Source organism: Oryx dammah, unplaced genomic scaffold (genome assembly GCF_014754425.2).
Source record: "Oryx dammah isolate SB20612 unplaced genomic scaffold, SCBI_Odam_1.1 HiC_scaffold_17, whole genome shotgun sequence".
Taxonomy (NCBI): domain Eukaryota; kingdom Metazoa; phylum Chordata; class Mammalia; order Artiodactyla; family Bovidae; genus Oryx; species Oryx dammah.
The window spans coordinates 76,300,214-76,315,897 of NW_024070201.1; the positions used below are offsets into that span (position 1 = coordinate 76,300,214).

The 15,684-nt window shown below is 41.2% G+C and overlaps 1 protein-coding gene across 1 annotated transcript in view; it reads right to left on the reverse strand.

The window, feature by feature from the left end:
* Positions 1–9,580, reverse strand: part of LOC120877014 (fatty acid desaturase 2-like protein FADS2B) — a 43,207-nt gene extending 33,627 nt beyond the window's left edge. Inside the window, exon 1 of the mRNA XM_040259318.1 lies at positions 9,216–9,580. Within this exon, the coding sequence (XP_040115252.1) occupies positions 9,216–9,536 (321 nt within the window). The 5' untranslated portion in view covers positions 9,537–9,580. The remainder of the gene's footprint in view (positions 1–9,215) is intronic.
* Between the last annotated feature and the right edge of the window lie 6,104 nt (positions 9,581–15,684).

Consider the following 15,684-nt stretch of genomic DNA (forward strand, 5'->3'; position numbering starts at 1 on the left):
TATCTCAAAAAGCTCACAGGGGACTTCCCTGTCAGTCTGGTGGTTAAGACTCCATGCTTTCAATGGAGGGTGTGGGTTCCATCCTTGTTGGGCAACTAAGGTCCCACATGCCTTGCGGCACAGCCAAAAAAAAAAAAAAAAACCTCACCAGAATATTCAACACCCAAGCACGGACACCCATTCCTACACCTTTGGGTAGTTCCTCTTCTGGTTCCTTCTCAGATCTAACCTGTTTCAAGGCAAATGCTAAATCAAAGTCCCTTGTATTTCTGGGAGATCACAAGTTTTGAGTAGGCTGATTTATCTGGAGAATATAGTCTTTGCCTTCATTTGGGAAAAGAGCCACTTTGGAGCAGAGAACGTTTACATGAAGTTACCAAGATTCCCCTCCACTCAGACAGATAAACAGAGGGGTATTTATTTATTTATTTATTTATTTTTGCCATAACTCACTCTATTATCTGAGAACTTTCATTATTTGAGATTTTTTTCCTGTGATATACTTAACTAAGCTCCAGGCCAGACTCTCTCTATCTCCACTGTCCCCACCAAAGCTGTTCATCTTTCTGGTTTCATTATCTAGTAACGGCAACTGCCACCCACCTACCTACATAAGTCATCCATCAGTTTAGACTCCTTACTCCTGCTTACTTACCCAGCCATTTATCCCCTATTATAAATTATGTCTCCTGGTTATCCACCCCTCTTCCTCATTTCTGTTGTCAGTGCCTTATTCAGGACTTCAGCATATTCCCTGGACTCCTTCCTTCATTTTGACTCTTTAAAAAAAAGTGTATATGGGGCCATAGCCTATTAACAATGTGATAGCTTCAGGCGGACAGCAAAGGGACTCAGCCATACAGATGCCTGTATCCATTGTGCCTTGACTAACTCTTCTTGATCTTCAGCCTTTATTTAACCACCAGGCTGGTGTTTGAAAAAGAGTCCCTCTTCATGGCCTTTGTCACCCATTAGCACTTTTACTACACTTGTCTTTTTACTCTTATACCTTTTTTTCAACTTGAACCATCATTCAAATGAAAATCAAATTAAAATTTAATTTTAAAGTAAAAAAATGTTGACAGCCCACAAAATATGTAGTTATTACTGATGACAACTTTCCTTTTACAAACAGCTAGAATCCTGGTTGGTTTCCTTGTAGGACTGGGTGTAGGGAGGGATGCTCGGCTAGAGAAGTGTCATTACCTGCAGTGGGAGGAGAGGAAGACCTACAGTGATGGTAAAATCCAGAGCCCTGCACTCAGAACTCAAGACCCTTTCTCCCCCTCGTCCTTCTGAGAGGGTAACAGGCAGGAAGGCCAGGGGTCTCCAAATGGAGGAAATAGCCTGCTAGTGTCAGACATTTTTATCTCTCTTAAGCAGCAGGAGGAAACTAAGTAGCGATATTTTTTCCTTCTCTATACAAATTTAAAAAGAGGTTTCTCTTAAAATTCTGTGTTGCCATGACACCTGGTTTCCCCTGAGCTGAAGTTAACCAATGTCTTTTTCTTATGGAAATGTTTATCTTAGGCTATGCTAATGTACTATGCGTTTACCCCAAACTCTGTCTTCAAGTCAGTTCAGCCTTTTGGCTCAGAACCTACTTGATAAACCAGTATGTTATACTCAGATATTGTCCCTCTAATCTATGTAAATGACGCTATTTGTATGGTGCTCTGCCCTTCTTCAAGATTCAAGTTAATCATTTTATGGCCCAAGATAAACCATTTAGAGCCAAAATTATCCCAAAATACATCTTATGGGTGAGGGGCCTGGTGCCATTTTAAGTTTTGAGACATTCCTTTCTTTCATTAACAGACTGCTGATAACTATATAACATCCAGCTAAAGACTAGCAGGGGGGTACTCTTTCTGCCCCCTTCTGATGCCTATGTCAGAAGCTTTCTCTATCTCCTTTATACTTTAATAAAACTTTGTTACACAAAAGCTCTGGGCGATCAAGCCTCATCTCTGGCCCCAGATTGAATTCTTCTCCTCCGGGGGCCAAGAATCCTGGCGTTGTAATTCAACAACAACCTTTCACTTCTCTTGTCTCTTTCTTTACCTCGCACACCCTTCATCTTCTCTTCCTCCTTCCCCTCTTCTCATCCTCAAGCCATCATATTGACCAGGATTGTGCTAAGCAAAGGATGTGGCCAAGCCGGGAGACCTGTTCTGCTGGTGCTTACTCGTGATGTGAACCTGATCTGTATGCCACCTCTGTACACATCCTCTCTTGCCCTACCCCAGCCTTGCCTCTGCTGATACCACATGACTCTTTTGGACTTGCACACAGCTCTATCCTCTTCCACCTTGTAGTCTTCCAAGCAGTTGAAACAAATTTTGCTATATTTCCTCTAGGCTTTTGTCAACTTTTTCCTGTCATATTGGATTTTCACTCTGATGAAGAGCTTGAGTTTCTCAGTGTCCCTTTCAGACCCTGATGTTCAGACATGAGGTGGCTTAGCATGCACCTTTGGTAATAACCATGACTTCTTTGTCCTGAATTGGCTGCTCTTGTGCATACCTCACAAGATTGTATTTACTTCTTTTGTGGAGCCCGGAAATATAGTTGACTTACTTTTATAAAACTTGGGACTTCCCAGGTTGTGCTAGTGGTAAAGAACCCACCTGCCAATGCAGGAGACATAAGAGATGCAGGTTTGGTTCCTGGTAGAGAAGATTCCCCTGGAGGAGGACAGGACAACCCACTCCAGTATTCTTGCCTGGAGGATCCCCAAGGACAGAAGAGCCTAGTGGGCTATAGTCCATAGGGTTACCCAGAGTCAGAGATGACTGAAGTAACTGAGCACAACTTAGCATGCAGGATGCTTCATATGGACATATTGTAATCTATATGATTAATTCCTCTTGTTGGACATATAGGTTGTTTCTGGCTTTTCATAGGTAAGCTTTTCTAGGTGAGAAGGTCTAAGCCTTGACTTTAGTTATTAGCATTGTGCATTAGTTTTAAATCATATATTTTGAAAAAAACAATCAAATAAACAATATGTTCTATAATAGGAATTGATGTACCTGTGTCTTGTATAATAGACTTACCCTCTTCCAACAACACAAGAGAAGACTCTACACATGGACATCACTAGATCGTCAACACCGAAAAAAGATATATAATATTTTTGCAGCCAAAGGTGGAAAAGCTCTATAGAGTCAGCAAAAAAAAAAGGACTGGGAGCTGACTGTGGCTCAGATCATGAACTCCTTATTAGCAAATTCAGACTTAAATAGAAGAAAGTAGGGAAGACCATTATACCATTCAAGTATGACCTAAATCAAATCTGTAAGTATTATTAAGTGGAATTGAGAAATAGATTTAAGGGACTAGATCTGATAGAGTGCCCGATGAACTATGGATGGAGGTTCATGACATTGTATAGGAGAAAGGGAGCAAGACCATCCCCAAGAAAAAGAAATGCAAAAAGGCAAAATGGCTGTCTGAGGAGGGCTTACAAATAGCTTTGAATAGAAGAGAAGTGAAAAGCAAAGGAGTAAAGGAAAGATATATCCATTTGAATGCGGAGTTCCAAAGAATACCAAGGAGAGATAAGAAAGCCTTCCTCAGCGGTCAATGCAAAGAAATAGAGAAAACAATAGAATGGGAAAGACTAGAGATCTATCTCTTCAAGAAAGTTATAGATACCAAGGGAACATGTCATACAAAGATGGGCTCAATAAAGGACAAAATGGTATGGACGGAACAGAAGCAGTAGATATTAAGAAGAGTTGGCAAGGATACACAGAAGAACTGTACAAAAAAGATCTTCACGACCCAGATAATCATGATGGTATTGTCACTCAGCTAGAGCCAGACATCCTGGAATGTGAAGTCAAGTGAGCCTTAGGAAGCATCACTATGAATAAAGCTAGTGGAGGTGATGGAATTCCAGTTGAGCTATTTCAAATCCTAAAAGATGATGCTGTGAAAGTGTTGCACTCATTATGCCAGCAAATTTGGAAAACTCAGCAGTGACCATGGGACTGGAAAAGGTCAGTTTTCATTCTTATCCCTAAGAAAGGCAATGCCAAAGAATGTTCAAACTAGGACACAATTGCACTCATCTCACACACTAGTAAAGTAATGCTAAAAATTCTCCAAGCCAGGCTTCAGCATTGTGTGAACCATGAACTTGCAGATTTTCAAGGTTGATTTAGAAAAGGCAGAGGAACCAGAGATCAAATTGCCAACATCCGGTGGATCATCAATAAATCAAGGGAGTTCTGGGAAAACATATTTTTCTACTTTATTGACTATGCCAAAGCCTTTGACTATGTGGATCACAGTAAACTGTGGAAATTATCAAAGAGATAGGAATACCAGACCACCTGACCTGCCTCTTGAGAAATTCATATGCAGGTCAGGAAGCAACAGTTCAAACTGGACATGGAATAACAGACTTGTTCCAAATAGGAAAAGGAGTACGTCAAGGCTGTATATTGTCACCCTGCTTATTTAACTTGTATGCAGAGTACCTCATGAGAAACACTGGGCTGGATGAAGCACAAGCTGGAACCAAGATTGCCGGGCAAACTATCAGTAACCTCAGTTATGCAGATGACACCACTCTTATAGCATAAAGTGAAGAACTAAAGAGCCTCTGATGAAAGTGAAAAAGGAGAATGAAAAAGTTGACTTAAAGCTCAACATTCAGAGAATGAAGATCGTGGCATCTGGTCCCATCACTTCATGGGAAATAGATGGGGAAAAAGTGGAAACAGTGTCAGACTTTATTTTTGGGGGCTTCAAAATCACTGCAGATGGTGATTGCAGCCATGAAATTAAAAGACACTTACTCCTTGGGTGAAAAGTTATGACGAATGTAGACAGCATATTAAAAAGCAGAGAGGTTACTCTGCCAACAAAGGTCCATCTAGTCAAGTCTATGATTTTTTCCCAGTAGTCATTTATGGTTGTGAGAGTGGGCTATAAAGAAAGCTGAGCACTGAAGAATTGATACTTTTGAACTATGGTGTTGGAGAAGACTCTTCAGAGTCACTTGGACTGCAAGGAGATCCAACCAGTCCATCCTAAAGGAAATCAGTCCTGGATATTCTTTGGAAGGACTGATGTTGAAGCTGAAAGTCCAATACTTTGGCCACCTGATACGAAGAACTGACTCATTTAATAAGACCCTGATGCTAGGAAAGACTGAAGGTGGGAGGAGAAGGGGATGACAGAGAATGAGATGGTTGAATGGCATCACGGACTCAATGGACATGAGTTTAAGTAAACTCTGGGAGTTGGTGATGGACAGGGAGGCCTGGCATGCTGCGGTCCATGGGGTGGCAAAGAGTCAGACATGACTGAGCAACTGAACTAACTAACTAACTCTTAGTAAAATTCTTTGGACAAAATGACAACTTATCTCAGAATAACTAAGGAATAATAAATGTCATTTTTGAGTGTTTAATCTGTGCCAGGTATAAGAAGAAAACCTTTATTTTATCTCCGCTGACTTTGACATCCATACTAAGATAGAAGTATCATTATCCCACTCTCTAGATAAAGGAGCTGAGGCTCCAAGGCTTCAGCAAGCTCCTCAGGACATTCCTAGTAAGTAGTGGAGATCAGATGCAAACCACACCTCTTTCATGCCCAAATTTGTACTCTTAATCATTAGACTGGACACCTCAAAAAGTTTTAGAATAATTGACCACGTGAATGAATGAATGAATGAATGACCCTATGGAACAAGCTACCTTGGTATCATTATGTACTTTTCATGAGAAGGATGGACGCTTGGAGAAGAGTTTCTATATAAATAAGGAAAGACGCCCGCCTCTGGGCAGGTGCAGCTATGGTCCAGGGCTTGTGCACAGAGATCATATTTGGTGCACAGTTGCCTTTCAGGGTACTGCCTGCAAACACTTTTTAGGCTGTACAAAGAGAACATCTGACCTCAGGTTCTCTGACTAGAGTCTTGCCATTTCCCCACCACATACTCCTCTGTTCCCAAAGAGCCGGCAGCAAACCATCAGGATTTCTAAGCAGGTGGTAAACAGGAAATGTTAAACACACCTCTGAGTCTATGGAGGTGTGATACGAATAACAATAGCTATGATTTAATGAAAAGTGTGTCTGGCATTATGCTCAACACTTTACAAGCTTTAGTCTCATTTTCTAATTAGATGGGTAAGGTCGTTCCCATTATGCAGATGATGAAGCTGAGTTCCAGAGCATTTCAGGGACTTTCCCAGGCTTATCTAACCAGTATACCTCACCACAGGCTCCATGGACTCTGGGAGGCCATGGAACACCGAGGTTGTCAGAATTCTCCTGGCACCCTTCCATCTTCTCTAGCCATCATCCACTGGGGACTTTTCTCTGAACATTCTGGATCTGCCTTCTAAAAGTCTAGGGTACATGACTGACCATGTTCAGGGTGTTCATTCTTAAGACACAAATCCTGAGGTGTCATGGGTATTTTCCCATAGGTTCTGATTGTTTCTATTTTATTAATCAATTCTTCCTTGTTGACTAGAATTGGATGCAGAATCGTGGTCTTTCTCTAACTTCTGGGAGATAAAAACTCACCAGCAAATTGCAAATTCATCAGCTGACCTGCTTTCTGCAAGCTACATCTACCAGTTATATTCAAGGTGGTTGAAGGTATATATTTTTCTAACACATCCTCTGAGCTGATTCTGTGACTTGTGTTAGAAAAGCATCGACCATATTTTCTTTGTGTTGTGGAGATGAGATCTGTGGTATTTTTCCCCTCTTTTTTTTGCCACTTTATTTTGTTTAATTGAAGTAGAATTGCATTACAGAATTTTGTGGTTTTCTGTTATTCATCAACAAGTATTTTTCCACTTTTTGTTAATTTTTCTCTCAATTCTTACACAAATGCCTGTCACTTGGCTTCTTCTATCCTCAGCTCTCTGCTTCCTAGGGTCTTCCTGACACATGTAAGACTCCCATCATGGACTACAAGCTCATGCACACTTTCCCAGGAAAAGGTTGAGCTTTGCTTTAAAAATATCAGATCAGATTGGAGTGGTGGAGATGTGGAAGGGTGTGTTCATAAAGGCATTTCCTCTGACAGAATCAAGACAAGAAGATGGTAGAAGACCCTGATTAGACAGAGAAGTTGAGAAATTTGGAGAAAATGAGAATTGGGGAAAGAAGATGTTGCTAGTGTCAAAAACCAAAATCTTTCTTACTTTGCAAACTTGCCGTATGCTTGTATATTCTGTTTTTACCAGTCAGGTAACACTCACAGAGCAGAGCTTCATGAATCAATATTTTTAGTCCTATGCTTTGAAACCAGTTGGAAAAATTATATACTAACATGAAAACAATAAGGGTAACATAAAAATAATCTGTTTAAATTTCTACTCGATAATATGCTAATTTTCTGATCTTGAATTAGTTTATTTAACACCTTTTATTCTCCATTTCTTCATGTGTATAATATGGAGAAAAAGTTCCTAATTGGGCTAAAACCAACTTTCTTATAGAATATTTTAGAAGGCATTCCTAAATATACTTAAGGATTGAGAAACCTCTTTCTTCAATATTAAATGGAAATTTTATTTTTAAGATCAGCTATAAAGGGCTTTATGGTAAAAAACCTATCTGATTTTAAAATTTGTCACTGTTATTTCTGTCCTGTGAGATACATTATTTTCATGTGTTAGCATCAGTTTTTTTCATCTTTAATATGGGAATACCATTCACTTTCCTTATGGTGAGGTTTAAGTGAGGTCATGCCTTTGAATGTGTCTGTGGTATCTTAGGGCTTCCCAAGTGGTGCTAATGGTAAAGAACACTCCTGCCATTGCTGGAGAGGTAAGAGATACAGGTTTAATCCCTGGGTCAGGAAGATCCCACTCCTGCCATTGCTGGAGAGGTAAGAGATACAGGTTCGATCCCTGGGTCAGGAAGATCCCCTGGAAAAGAGCATGGCAATGCACTTCAGTATTCATGCCTGGAGAATCCCAAGGAAAGAGGTGCCTGGTGGGATGTGGTCCATAGGGTTGCCAAGAGTTGAATGTGGCTGTATGGATGTGAGAGCTGGACTGTGAAGAAAGCTGAGGGCCGAAGAGTTGATGCTTTTGAACTGTGGTGTTGGAGAAGACTCTTGAGAGTCCCTTGGATTGCAAGGAGATCCAACCAGTCCATTCTAAAGGAGATCAGTCCTGGGTGTTCTTTGGAAGGACTGATGCTAAAACTAAAACTCCACTACTTTGGGCACCTCATGCGAAGAGTTGACTCACTGGAAAAGACTCTGATGCTGGGAGGGATTGGGGGCAGGAGGAGAAGGGGACGACAGAGGATGAGATGGCTGGATGGCATCACCAACTCGATGGACATGAGTTTGAGTGAATTCCGGGAGCTGGTGATGGACAAGGAGGCCTGGCATGCTGCAATTCATGGGGTCGCAAAGAGTCAGACATGACTGAGCGGCTGAACCGAACTGAACTGAAAGCTACTTAACATACATGATGCATGGTATTTTAGGCATCCATTGAAAGTCTATTTTTTTCAGCTATTTTGGTGGAGGAGATTTATGAGGAAAGCCAGTGAAGGAAAGTGGTTAAGACTGAAAGTTAAGAAAGATAAGTGTTTTGAATCTGAGATCTGCTGGCTTGGTGAACTTGGGTCAGTCACTTAACCACTCTGATTTCAGTTACTTCTTCCATAAAAGTGGGCTATATTACCTGTATCACCCTGAATGAATTGCACGACTAAAAAGAACTCTACAAAGTCTAAAAGCCTGTGTCACTGTATGCTTTAAACATTGCTCAACATTTTGATGCTCGCCAGATGAACTGCTGTCTATTTCATGCACTGCAGTTTTAGGAGTCTGAGAAATTTCTACTTGGGTGAAGACATTTTTTCCAGATTTTACTCACCTATTTGTAATTTTCTTCTTATAAGACAATAACTACATTTCAAAACAAAACAAATAAAAAACATAATGCCAAGAACAAAAACCAAAACCTGAAATATACATAGTGTCTACTGTCAGCATCTGAGCCCACCCCAAACCCAGTGCAAATAATAGCTAGACCTTGAGGCTTAATTAGCTTTCAAGTTTTTGCTGGATAGGAATCCTGAAAAGTTGGTTTGGGAGGAGATGAGTGATCATGGAGCTTGAACACGTACTTGAAATGGTTTTGGAAAGACAGCCAAGGTCCCAGCCACCCAGCAGCTGGAACAGAGAGAGAGAGGGCAGGCTTTGAGCTCCTTACCGTGGCGTCTTCCCCAGCGCAGTGGTTGAGGACCTTCGGCCCACCGGGATGCCTGTCCGCCCAGCCAGTAACATCGTAGACCTTGCGGTTGATCACCAGCCACTGATCAGCCTCCTGATTGTGTCTCTGGATCTCCTGCCAGGTGTACCTGTTGAGGCTTTTTCTGGGCAAGTCGCACTTTGCATTTGCCTCCTGCCTTGCAGAGAGCTTGGCTTTCCCACTTGCTCCTGGTTTCCCATTTGCCTGATGCTTCGCACCTAGGTCCAGCTGGTTCTCGTCTACAAGGCTCCCATTGCCCTTAGGCTTATCTTCAAACTTCATTGTCTTTGTACTTTTAGAATTTCTGACTTGACACCTGGAATTTCTAATTCCTTCCCAGCCTCTCACTTCTCTGTCCTGAGTCTTTTTTGTCCTGATGAAGACTTTCCCCGCACCCCAGAACGTTGGTCTACCTTTCTCTCTTCTCTCTGCTGGCTGATCTTTTAGCAGAGTTCTTATTCATCATTAAGTGTCCCTTGGTCAAGAGCTGGAGCCAATCACAGCCCCGGGGATGGTGTGGCCTGACCCCTGGGAGGAGGGCCTGGGCTCCTTCTTTGCTGACTGTCTGCACTGGCATCATGCTGGGTCAGGCTCATTAGCTCTCCCCCATTGAAAGGAAGAGTCGTTTTAATTCAACACATGAGCAGAAGCTTGCAAAACCTCTAGGAGGCTATGAACGCCTCCTGGAATTGGGAAATGTTCTTTCTTGTTGTTCAGATTGGAAATTTTCCTTTTATTCTGCTTTTCTCAGATTACTTAAAAAATTAAAAAAAAATTGAACTGAAGGATAATTGCTTTACAGAATTTTGCGGCTTTCTGTCATACATCAACAAGAATCAGCCACAGGTACGACCATATCCTTTGCGTCTCCCTCCCCATCCCACCCTTTCAGACTGTCATAGAACCCCTGTTTGAATTCCCTCAGTCATACAGCAAATTGTTCTTTTGACAGCTGTTATTTCTCCCTAAGGGTTTTAAATTTCTGAAAAAAGCATTTTTGACTTTAAAATGTTTGTAACACCCTATTAAGGTTACCTTGGTTTACAACATTATATAAATTTCAGGTGTGGGAAATTATAATTCAACTTCTGAAACAGTACAGCATGCTCACCACTAAAACTTTTATTTTCCATCAGTTGCCATGCAGTTGACCTTCTTTACCCATTCTACCATCCTCCCAGCACTCCTACTCGAGGAGCCACTGCACTGTTTGTTTTTAACATTTCACGTTTGTATCCAGAAAGGAGTGAAGTCATATGGTAGCTATCTTTCTCTGCTTGATTTTTTTCACTTAGTATAATATCCTCAAGAACGTGAAGTTGCTCAGTGGTGTCCAAGTCTTTGCAACCCCATGGACTGTAGCCTACCAGGGTCCTCTGTCCATGGGATTTTCCAGGCAAGAATACTGGAGTGGGTTGCCGTCTCCTTCTCTGGGGGATCTTCCCAATCCAGGGACTGAACCTCGGTCTCCCCCGCATTGTGGGCAGATGCTTTGCCATCTGAGCCACCAGGGAAGCCCAAATTCTCAAGAGCCATCCCTATTTCCAAAAGTGTGAAGATCTCATCTTTCAATCATTTTAATTATCTTTTAATGATTTCTGATAATTTTTGTCTGTTTTGTTTTCTTTGCTTTATTCTTCAGTTGGCACTCTGCTTTGGTTTTATTTATTTATTTTAGCTTTGAAAAAATTGTTTGATTTCTTTTTTGGTTTCTTTAGTTCTCTTGTGTTTTGTTTTGTTTTTGGTTCTGTTTTCGTTTCTTTTGTGCATATGTTACTTTGTTCTTGTTTCTATTTACAATTTGAGGTTTTGTCTTTTCTTTTTTCCTTTTCTTTAATCCTCATTGTAGCTTTCATTTGCATTTCCCTGATGACTAACGATGTTGAGCATCTTTTCATATATCTGTTGGCCACCTGCATATCTTCTTGGAAAAAATGTCTATTCATTTCTTCTGCCCATATTTTAACTGGGTTGTTTGTTTTTTGGAGGTTGAGTTGTATGAGCCGTTTATGTTGTTTGGATCCCTTTTTGCTCATATCATTTACTAATATTTCCTTCCATTCAGTAAGTTGTCTTTTTTGTTCTGTTGGTGGTTTCCTTTGCTGTGGAAAGCTTTTAAGTAGGTCCCGTTTGTTTATTTTTAGTTATTTATTTATTTTATTTTTGCTGTGCTTGGTCTTCATTGCCTAGCACGGGCTTTCTCTAGCTGCAGTGAACAAGGGATGCTCTTTGTTGAAGTGGCTTCTCTTGCTGTGCAGTACGGACTCTAGGTACACAGGTGTTATCGGCTGTCTTGTTGGCCCTAGAGTGTGGGCTCAGTAGTTGTGGCATAGTTATGGCTTAGTTATTCCATGGCATGTGGGATCCTCCTGGACAAGGGATCAAATTTGTCTCCCCGGCATCAGCAGGCAACCCCTTAACTGCTAGACCACCAGGGAAGTCTCCTATGTGTTTATTTTTGCTTTTATTTATTTTGTTTTATGTTGTTCAGTTGTTCAGTCATATCCAACTCTTTATGACCCCATGGACTGCAGTACGCCAGGCTTCCCTATCCTTCGACATCTCCCAGAGCTTGCTCAAACTCATGTCCATTGTACATGTGTGTACACGTATGCTCACCCAAGTTCATGAAGAATGAAAGAGGAGAAGCCAGTTAAAAAGCTCTTGCAGTACTCCAGGGGAGAGGTGGTGATGGATTGCACATGAGGAGTTGCAGTAAAAGTGGAGAGATTGTGCAAATGAAGTTATTCTTTAAGATTCTTCTCTGATATATTGCTTTTCTAACAAGGAAAAAAGTTGAATTTTTAAAAGCCAGGTCTTTATTCCATGTAGCTATTTCCCCATACTCCAACAATACCCAATGATTAATCCCATCAGAATGCTGATTAGGTTAAATCACATATAATTGCTGTTTTTTAAAGATCAAGCCAGTCAAATATAATTAGTGTCTTATGGCTCAGTGTAAGAGACAAAATTCATCTGAACATGCTCACATTGAGCGTCTAAATTGTGCCAGCCTTGTGCTGGTTCCTACAAGGTTGTATGTGTTCATTTTAATCACCCGAGTTTCACCCAGGGACACTTACTAAGGATCATGACTTTTATATCTGCGTTCTAACCACCTAGACAGTGACTGGCAAATTTTAATAGAAAGAGCCCTATTTGTACAGAAGAAGCAAGATCGGGGTCCTTGGCAAATCTAGAAATAAAAGAATCCACAAAGATAGTGGTTTGGGGATGGATTTTTCTGGTTCAAAATGATAATGTCCTCATGGTTGGTAATTGACTGAAGAGATAAAGGATTGGCAGGAATAGAAACAATTCTAACTCCTACCAAAACCTAAGGGAGCATTGGTCTCATCCCTTGAGCCAAAGTCCTAAGAATAGGCAGGAAATAATTCTAAATTTGGAACTTAGCTGTCTCTGTGGTGTGGAGTTGTGTTTTTGAGATTGGTTCGTGCTTTGGAATATTATTCTGAAAGAATGAAGTTGGATTCTGGTTTATGGACTGCATGGTGGCGACTGGGCTGAATCACAGGTAGAGCCAGTAGAAATCTTTTATGACACCAAGTAGAATTGGTAATTCTTGGTGGGAGTATATGATTATGTAAAAGCAGCATGTGGTTTTTTGAAGAAAGGAATTTCTTCAGCTAAGCCCATGGCGTCTACCATGACATCAGCAACCTAATGTACGTGATCTTTGAACTTACTCCTTGGCACCTGGGCCAAATTCAAATCACAATATTTGTGGTATGATGATAAACGAAATGGGCTCTCCTCTCACAAGTAAAAGAAACACCGCCAGGAATAGCACTTTTGTTCGAAATAATGGTGATGATGATTTGACAGTGGTAACAATAATAAAACATTTATTAAGCACCAAAGATGTGCCAGCAATATTCTAAACCCTTCATGTGCATTAGAAAAGTTAATCCTCACAACAATCCTATGGGACAAGCACTAAATGCTTTAGTAACTTGCTCTTATTTTCACAGCTCACAGTGGCAGGACTGGCAAATCACTTACACAATGACTAGTCTTCTAGCCATAGTTACTTTTCTCAGCCGTGAAACTTCCTTCTGCTGCACAAAAACTTTGTTTCTACAGTATACTTTGTTTGGGAACCTTCTCGCTTTACCTGGCCAGGAAAACATCTATGTATCAATTAAGACTCATTTAAGGAATCATGTGAAGGTTTCTTTAACTCTCTTGTGTTTTCTTCGTACTTAGTATATTTCACTACATACTAATGTTCATTATGTGCCTGTTTGGTGGCTCAGACGGTAAAGCGTCCACCTGCAATGCAGGCAACCCGGGTTCGATCCCTGGCTCAGAAATGTGCCCTGGAGAAGGAAATGGCAACCCACTCCAGTACTGTTGCCTGGAAAATTCCATGGACAGAGGAGCCCTGTAGACTACAGTCCATGGGGTCGCAAAAGAGTTGGACACAACTGAACGACTTCAATTCACTTCACTTCAGGGACTACTGATGAAAGGATCATATGTATGTAAAGAACAGCACAAACTGATTGCTCTGCTTTTACAATTTCCTGGTGAAAAATCAGTTACCACCATCCTTCAATGAAGAAAATAACAATTCTTACTTTTGGCTCAGAAGTTTCAAGGTACTATCTAATCAGAATGTAAGACAAACCCCACTTTTATGTGTGAAGGCACGAATCAGTAATATGACAAGGCCAAGGAATGTGGTTTTTTTTTTTTTTTAAATGCTGTTTTTATCATTGTAAGCTGGCCAGTTTATCCTGACCCTTTCTGTTTGCTTTCCACAGACTTAGTTTTAGTTCAAGATAAACTGGAAGGTGAAACTCTGACCATAAACATAAATTGTACCATTGTGAATTATGAATGGGTCTGTAATTAGAGATTCTGAAAGTCGTGGTACTGGTAGCTGCCTATTCAAACAGGTGGTGCCTAAACTGTGATAAACAGAGTTCGTTGGACTGCAAGGAGATCCAACCAATCCATCCTAAAGGACATCAGTCCTGGGTGTTCATTGGAAGAACTGATGTTGAAGCTGAAACTCCAATACTTTGGCACCTGATAGGAAGGGCTGACTCATTTGAAAAGACCCTGATGCTGGGAGAGATTGAGTGCAGAAGAAGGGGATGATAGAGGATGAGGTGGTTGGATGGCATCACTGAATCAATGGACATGGGTTTGGGTGAACTCCAGGAGTTGGTGATGTTCAGGGAGGCCTGGTGTGCTGCAGTTCATGGGGTCGCAAAGAATCGGACATGACTGAATGACTTCACTTTCACTTTTCACTTTGATGCATTGAAGAAGGAAATGGCAACCCACTCCAGTGTTCTTGCCTGGAGAATCCCAGGGACAGGGGAGCCTGGTGGGCTGCCAACTATGGGGTTGCACAGAGTCGGACATGACTGATGTGACTTAGCAGCAGCAGCAGCATGTCCACTGGGCCAGTGTTGCTATCCAAACATCTCATCCTCTGTTGCCCCCCCTCTCCTGCCCTCAATCTTTCCCAGGAGCAGGATCTTTTCTAATGAGTCATCTCTTCACATCAGGTGGCCAGAATATTGGAGCTTCAACTTTAGCATCAGTATTTCCAATGCATATTCACGATTAATTTCCTTTAGGATTGACTGGTCTGATCTCCTTGCTATCCAAGAGACTCTCAAGAGGCTTCTCCAACACCACAGTTCAAAAGCAGCAATTCTTCAGTGCTCAGCCTTCTTTATGGTCCAAATCTCACATCCATACATGACTACTGGAAAAATCATAGTTTCAATATATGAACCTTTGCTGGCAAAGTGATGTCTCTGCTCTTTAATATGCTCTTTAACAGGTTTGTCATTGCTTTTCTTCCAAGGAACAAGTGTCTTAATTTCGTGGCTGCAGTCATCATTTGCAGTTATTTTGGAGACCAAGGAAATAAAATTTGTCACTGTTTCTAGTTTTTCCTCCTCTATTTATCATGAAGTGATGGAACTGGATGCCACGATCTTTGTTCTTTGAATGCTGTCTTAAGCCAGCTTTTTCACTCTCTTTTTTCACTTTCATCAAGAGGTTCTTTAGTTCCTCTTCACTTTCTGCCATTAGAGTGATATCACCTGTGTGCATGAGGTTGTTATTTCTCCTGGCAATCTTGATTCTGGCTTGTCGTTCACCAAGCCCGGCATTTCACATGATGTACTCTGCATAGAAGTTAAACAAGCAGGGTGAAAATATACAGCCTTGATGTAATCCTGTCCCTATTTTGAACCAATCCATTTCCCCATCCTGTTCTGTTACTTCTTGTCCTACGTGCAGGAGGTGGGTAAAATGGTCTAATATTCCCATCTCTTTAAGAATTACCCAGTTGTTGTGATGCACACAGTCAAAGGCTTCAGCGTAGTCAATGAAGCAGATGTTTTTCTGGAATTCCCTTGCTTTATCTATGATCCAACAG